At 38.2% G+C, this 7,389-nt stretch overlaps 1 protein-coding gene across 1 annotated transcript; it reads right to left on the bottom strand.

Moving 5' to 3' along the window:
• Positions 1-1,910: 1,910 nt before the first annotated feature.
• Positions 1,911-2,561, bottom strand: LOC109862704 (piggyBac transposable element-derived protein 4-like). Its single transcript, XM_020442820.1, has 2 exons — positions 2,360-2,561; positions 1,911-2,230 (listed from the first exon to the last, which is right to left on the bottom strand). The coding sequence occupies exons 1-2, from the start codon at positions 2,559-2,561 to the stop codon at positions 1,911-1,913; spliced, it is 522 nt and encodes a 173-aa protein (XP_020298409.1).
• Between the last annotated feature and the right edge of the window lie 4,828 nt (positions 2,562-7,389).

Here is a 7,389-nt window from a genome sequence, read left to right as displayed (position 1 = left end):
GACCTTCCTCCTCCACGGACCACACCTCCGAGGAGACCGATCGCCTGGGACAGACCGCCGACGCCAACTTACACTCCTCGGCAGCGAAGTGTCTCCACGCAGACCCAGGCCGATAGAGTCGACTGCGGCACGCAGACCAGGGCTNGACAAAGGGCTAGGAGGCGAGGAACAAAACCCTCCACCGCAGAACGGGCCTGCCAGGCAGAGGACATACGCCCGGCTTCGACGGAAGCAGCCGTTCAGACAATCGACAGCGGATCGTCGTCGATATCACCGCAGCGGTTCCAGGGCACCGACTGGCGGCTAACCAAAGCCAGGCCTCGAATATTCTGGAAAGAAAAGACTTGAGAAAAGTCTCTTTCCAGGGCCGACACCAAACGGCCCTTTTCAGGGCCCCTTTTTATATAAAACCAAAAACAATCTGTACATAGTGTAAATAAAAGTCTCTTTTCATTCTAGAAAGAGCTTTTTATAAATACACGCCCATCACATCCACGATCCTTGCTGCTACCACTGTCGTCGTAATCTCGCCGTCTTCTCACATAATCTGCCTCATCCAAAGAATGCATATATAAATGTGAAAATGTATATATATGAATGCATATATATATATATGTATATGTATATATATGTATATATATATATATATGTGTGTGTGTGTGTGTGTATTCACGTGTAATATTTTAGAATTGAAATTACACTTCTTTAACCTTTAGAGGGCCGGGATTTGAGAGGACATATCCGCCTTAGTAAAGTGGTAAAAAAGGTATCTTATATTATGGATTGACCATACACTAAGTGTCGATCATGGGTAGCGCCAATATATTGGCTTTCCGGTCCGGAAGGGATCGGCCCGCACATAAAATTTCTTTCACATCAATTTGGAAGTATAAATATGCGTTTCCGATGTATTTTTCGACGTAGAATCCAAATCTGATGTCAAAAACACAATAAACCTGAAAACAACCCCTATAAAATTACAAAAACTACCCTTTCTATCACGCAATTTTAATTTTTTTTAGTTGGAAATGCAGATATATGTTTCCGATGTATTTTTCGATGTAGAATCAAAATCCAATGTCAAAAACACAATACATCTGGACATAACCCCTATAATATTACAAAAACTACCCCTTTCATCACGTATGATTTNGAAACACCCTCTTCTTTTGAACACGGGCTTAGGACCGTCTGTGGCAAAATTATGTTTTTTTTTTTATTTTAATTTTTTTTTGTTTTTTTATTTTTTTTTATTTCTTTTTCATTTTTTTATTTTTTATTTAATTATGTTTTTTTTGTTTATTTTTTGATTTTTTTTAAATTTTTTTATTGCTTTTTTTAATTTTATAAATTACGACAATGATCGTTTAGTGTGATAAATTTCAAAGCAAGGTTCACTGCATAAAGTTTTACAGCATTCTTTACACTCATATGATGATCGACTTCTCTTTTTGTGTATAGTGCATAGAACACATTGACGTGATAGCGTTTTACATCATTTGAAGCTTGAATTTTTCTGGGGAAATGTCGTCCATTCAGTCTAAGATCAGGCGATGTAAATGATGAAACTTCTTGATTGATAATTTACTTGCAAAATATTTCTTACAACGCTCAATCGAAAATCAGGAAACAAAATCGCATTTTTAGTGAGCATCTTGAATAAACTGTGGGCATTTATCAACATCAAATCAATTAAATAAAAAAAACAATTTTCTATACCATTTCATACATTTTCTAATAGATTCTGTCAAAGATAATTATCTGTCGATATCATCGATTTTACCCATATTTTTGTTATAATCCACGATATAAATGGGTTTTATAATATCTTCATTTGTTTTGTAGTTTTTCCTACCAGTTTTACAAAAAACTGGTGTTTGTGAATACTTGTCAATACATAAACTTTCTTTTTATCCATCCATTTGATTACCATCCAAGAATCGGTGGGCAACTTCTGTTTCACCACGATCTAGCTTTGAACTGAGAGTTGGCATTCCTTTACGATTTTTTTTTACAGTTCCACAAAGACCAGTATTTCTGTCATGTAAGTAGTCTGACAGTTGTGGAGATGTATACCAATTATCAGTGTATAACACACGCTCTTCGTTACAATAAGGTTGCATGAAATGTGCAACAATATCACCAGAAACGCCTAAATCAAATTTCTCATAATCAGTGTCTGAGCCAGTATATACTATAAAATCTAAGAGAAATCCTGTTTCGCAGTCCGCTAATTCAAATATCTTCATATCAAATCGGTGTCTCTTTAATGGTAAGAATTGTTTGAATTTTAGCTTTCCTTTCTATAAAACTAAACTTTCGTCAATGCAAAGCTTTTCACCAGCAATAATAATATTACCAAACTTTTCTTTCAAATGATCTATCACTGGTTTGATTTTTTTCAAAGGATGATTGGAAACTTCTTCATTATTAGAAAAGTGAAGATATCGTAAAATTTGAAGATATCTATTTCGAGATAGACTTTCGCCGTATATTGGAGTGTACAACAGTGGATCTTGGCTCCAATAATCCTTTAATTGCCCTTTTATAACATGACCCATGTTTATTGATAAAGCAATCATTATTCATAATTCGTCTTCAGTGATAGGAGTCCACGGCTTCATATGTATTCGATCCGGTTCGGGATTTTGTTCTTGAAAAAGATTGGTTTGTTCTACAATCAGATTTACAAGAAATGTATTAAAAAAATATTTCAAACATTCTAATGGAGTAGGTTTGTCTAGAGACACGTGATCACGAATACGTGCTTCACCAGTAAAAGTTTTTATAGATGGGTAAAAATAAGGATCATAGTGTACATCTGGTATATTCTCATCACGTTCGTTATCAAGTAAATCAACATCACAAGCAATAGTTCTGTCTGTAATAACATCTTCTTCAGGCTCTGACTTTCCACTACTCCTCTTTGTCATCACCTGTATTCATTGTAATAGCAAAAGAAATAAAGTACGAGGAAGATAAAAAGTAACGGAAAATGTTGTATCAACACAAGTAAAAAAATAAGTGTATCTCAAGCCTGACCTAACAGAGAACGCAAGGCAACAGGTGCTCCTACGCGCCGTTCTCACGTATGGCAAGAACGAACGACGATAAACGGGCAGGCCTAATCAATAAATATATTTTTTATCTGCTATTCACAATTTTGCCAAATTGTTTTACTAGTAAATAGCAACTTCAAAAACCCCAAATAAAAATAAATTTGTTTATAATTGCAGCCGCACGCGAATCAAGCCATGTATTTGTTTTAGAATATCTCACATAAAAATTAAGGGTACGGGGTGAGTGGGAGAGGGACGGGCAAATTGACATTAAATAATAATAAAAATTGCTAATAATATTAAGAACATTAATATTTAGTAAAAAAAAGAAATTGAACAAGTTATTCTGGTGCGCCAAAATATTGGTTTTCTGGCCCTCTAAAGGTTAAATCATATAAGATGCTAATTTTGCATCTCTTATATGAAGGATCCCGAATACCCCCTAACTAATTTTTTAAATATTGCAAAAAAAACTCCTTAGCCAGGAGTCGAACCTGAAATTTCCGGCTTTCCGGGCCGTCGCCTTGAGTACAGTTCCGAAAACCTGAAACACCCGATTTTTCTGTCGATTGGTATACTACTGTATTTTGGTGCGTTGATTACGAATATGATAGTGAAAATCACCGACAAGGTCATTTTCAAGGTCGAAACTCAAAAAACTCAAATTATTGCTTTTTTAACATTATTTTGATAAATATTCATAGCACAAAAAATGTTTCAAATAAAAGTTGTAGCTCTTGAAAAAATACATCATTTATGTCCTATGCATTTTTTGCATAGAACCACTAGTTTTTGAAACAAATAAGATGATAGGTAAGACAATGACTTGTGTGTGCGTAAAAGTACGTATTGCGAAGAAGGCGTTCAGTCGGACGGTAGATATTTACAAAAGGTCACCACCCACTGATTTGAATGAGTTTGACATATGTTGTCAAGGACACCTCTCTAGGTAACAATCAAAAGAATTTAACCGTCGCTTGTTGTTTATTAAAAAGTTAATAACAAAAAAAGTTTTATAAATAAACTCTTATTTTTCGATTCCATGTACATTTTCTTTGTGTTGTATGTGTTTAGGCAGGGGAACTTCGCCCCTCTTCCCTGCTCATCTCTTCGTGTTTTGCCTGTATATTACCTTGTGTTTATATTGGAATATTTTTTCTGAATCCACTCCATAATAATAAATTATGTCTAAAACATACAGGTTTGAACAACGATGCTACATTAATGAAACTTTTTTTGGCAATTTCGACATAAAGCTAATGTAATTGGAAGTCGTATTTGTTAATTAACTTCTTCATTTTTTTTGACGGGTGGAGCAAGGGGGAGGGGCAAAGCCCCTCCCCCTGCGGGGAGACGTAGCCTCCCATGCCTAAACACTTACACACAAAAAAAATATACATGGAATCGAAAAATAAGAGTTTATTTATAAAACTTTTTTTGTTATTAACTTTTTAACAAACAACGAGCGACGGTTAAAACCTTTTGATTGTTACTTAGAGAGGTGTCCTTGACAACATATGTCAAACTCATTCAAATCAGTGGGTGGTGACCTTTTGTAAATATCTACCGTCCGACTGAACGTCTTCTTCGCAATACGTACTTTTACGCACACACAAGTCACTCTCTTACCTATTATCTTATTTGTTTCAGAAACTAGTGGTTCTATGCAAAAAATGCATAGGACACAAATGATATATTTTTTCAAGAGCTACAACTTTTATTTGAAACACTTTTTGTGCTATGAATATTTATCAAAATAATGTTAAAAAAGCAATAATTTGAGTTTTTTGAGTTTCGACCTTAAAAATGACCTTGTCGGTGATTTTCACTATCATATTCGTAATCAACGCACCAAAATACAGTAGTATACCAATCGACAGAAAAATCGGGTGTTTCAAATTTTCCGAACTTAATCCGTCGTCTTCCCTGTCATGCCACCGAGACACTTGGAGCTTGTCTCACAATACTTAGTACATCTATCGATTCGTGGCTGAGGAGTTCTTTTTTGCAATATTTTAAAAATTAGGTAGGGGGGTATTCGAGATCCTTCATATAAGAAATGCAAAATTAGCATTTTATATGATTTAAAGAATTGTAATTTCAATTCTAAAAATTCACGTGAAAAATATTACACGTGAATACATATATATATACAGGGTGTCCCAGAAGTGCCGTACAATCTCTCGTAGGCAGGTAGAAGGAGTAAAACTGAATCGAAAAGTCCTGAACCATTTTTTTCTATTATTTATAATAAAGGAGTAATTATTGAGTAAATCAGACCAATCAGCGCAGACCTTTAGCCAGGCACACGTCAGTGAGCACTCACACACACCAGGCGCGCGGCTCACTGACGTGCGCCTGGCTAAAGATCTGCGCTGATTGGCCTGATTTATTCAATAATTACTCCTTTATTATAAATAATAGAAAAAAATGGTTCAGGACTTTTCGACTCAGTTTTACTCCTTCTACCTGCCTACTAGAGATTGTACGGCAATTCTGGGACATCCTGTATATATGTTGTGACGTGATATTTGCGCCGCTCTTTCCCCGTCACAAAAGTTAAAGATTTTCGCGAGAGCCCAAGGAAACGAGCTGAAAAATAATCGCCAAGATCCTTCAGGGCTTGCATGCGTCCGTTTAGAATAGCATTTTATTTTTCTTATTTTCTTATTGTATGTAATTTCGGCGCCTCACCGTCCTGAGGACATCGTGGGACTTTTCGTCAAGGATATCCGTCGATGCCCGAACGAGAGAGAGAGAAAGGAACGGAGACGCGAAGTCTCGCCTCAAGGTCACGCTGAGAGCCAGGGTAGGTGACTGCATGCAGAGACCACAGCGGAACATCGATGCTTTAGCCTAGCAGAACGGGCCGAACGGCGAAACGAACCATCGACGAGCCAGTCTACGCCGAGATGTGCTGTATTCCAGCCATCCTGCTGCATGGTTTCAAGAACCCGCTGCTTGTATCGTTGCTGCATCTCACGGATTGCTATCTCGCCCCGCTGCTTGCTACTTTTGTTTATGCTGCTGTATCATAAAATAATAGACACTGCTAGCGTTCGAATTTCGCGACCCGCTGATCCTGCCGCCTGCGAGCGAGCTTGCGAGCCGCGCTGCGAATCCTGCGACCTGATTGGCCCCGCGATCTACCCCACGCGACCTCAGCGCTGCCCGGGGTATCGACCGCTTATTGAACAAAATCTTCTTGCTTTTGGTCGCAAACAGCTGTGCGATACACACGTATCTTTTCGGGTAGTAAAAGCACGCCCCGACGTCGCACCCTTTTTGCTCTGTATTGCGAGTATTTTCTTTCAAGTGCATGCGCGTAGATTAAGAACTCGACTCGACGTTATCTGTGGGCCTAGAGACACGAAACCGGCGAAAGCTGCGTGGCAAGGTGAGCCGTTCGACCAAATTGCGATCATCGGCGAAACAAGTAAGTCCGTGTTGATCTACGGCTTGTGAAAAGGCGCGGCTGCACGCTATTTTATTCCGGCGTATTGTTTGTCACGTACATTGGCTTGCACCCTCTAGCTGCTTAGCCTGCATCTAGCTTTGCGCCCTGCGATTGCGATATTCTTGTGCCTGCGCTTGTTATCTTTTGGCTGGAAGCCTCGAGTAAAGTCTCTCGTCCTGTACTTTCGCGGTATCGTTTCGATTAAGTAATTTGTCTCGTTAACTCGCGTAATACGGTCTGTTACTTGTCGTAACCCGTCGTCGATTCCGTATCTTTTCGTTTGCATTATTTTCTATTATACGGTTTTAGCTTACTCTGTCTTTTATTTCTTTTATATTATTTCTGCTATATCATTGCTTTTATATTATATTGTATCACACCTTTTTCTTTTTCTATTATTCTTTGTATCATTGCTATTATATTGTATTATTTTGCATTCATCCTACCGTGCATTTCTACCCGCGTAATAAATTGTTAATTAATGCTTAATTCGTACTAGTTAACTCTGATTCTCCTTTCTTCATCTAAGCTTCCTATCGCGAGATCAAGGGACAGCCTGCATTCCGAAGTTTTATTCAATCCAGCCTCTCTCCGTTTCCAAAAGAGCTAGTCGGCCCGTTGTGTCGAATGACGCTGATTTTTGACGCGATTACGCGTCTGGCGCCCAAAATTATGACAAAGTATTCGTCGACTCGGCCCGGCGGTGCTCGTTCCAGATCACCTTTTCTATCCTGCCCGTGATTCGACGTTGCCTTCTTGCGGACGCTCATCCGAGTCCCGTGAAATAAACTCCGTTTGCGGGGAAGCGGCGCAAGAATTAGGTTACCACCGCGAAAAAACGTCACAATATATATATATATATATATATATATA

The sequence above is a fragment of the Pseudomyrmex gracilis genome, unplaced genomic scaffold (genome assembly GCF_002006095.1).
Source record: "Pseudomyrmex gracilis isolate BER0280 unplaced genomic scaffold, ASM200609v1 scaffold_2227, whole genome shotgun sequence".
NCBI classification, from domain to species: Eukaryota; Metazoa; Arthropoda; class Insecta; order Hymenoptera; family Formicidae; genus Pseudomyrmex; species Pseudomyrmex gracilis.
Note: the sequence above shows the minus strand (reverse complement) of the source record. Positions and strands in the feature narration are given on the sequence as shown.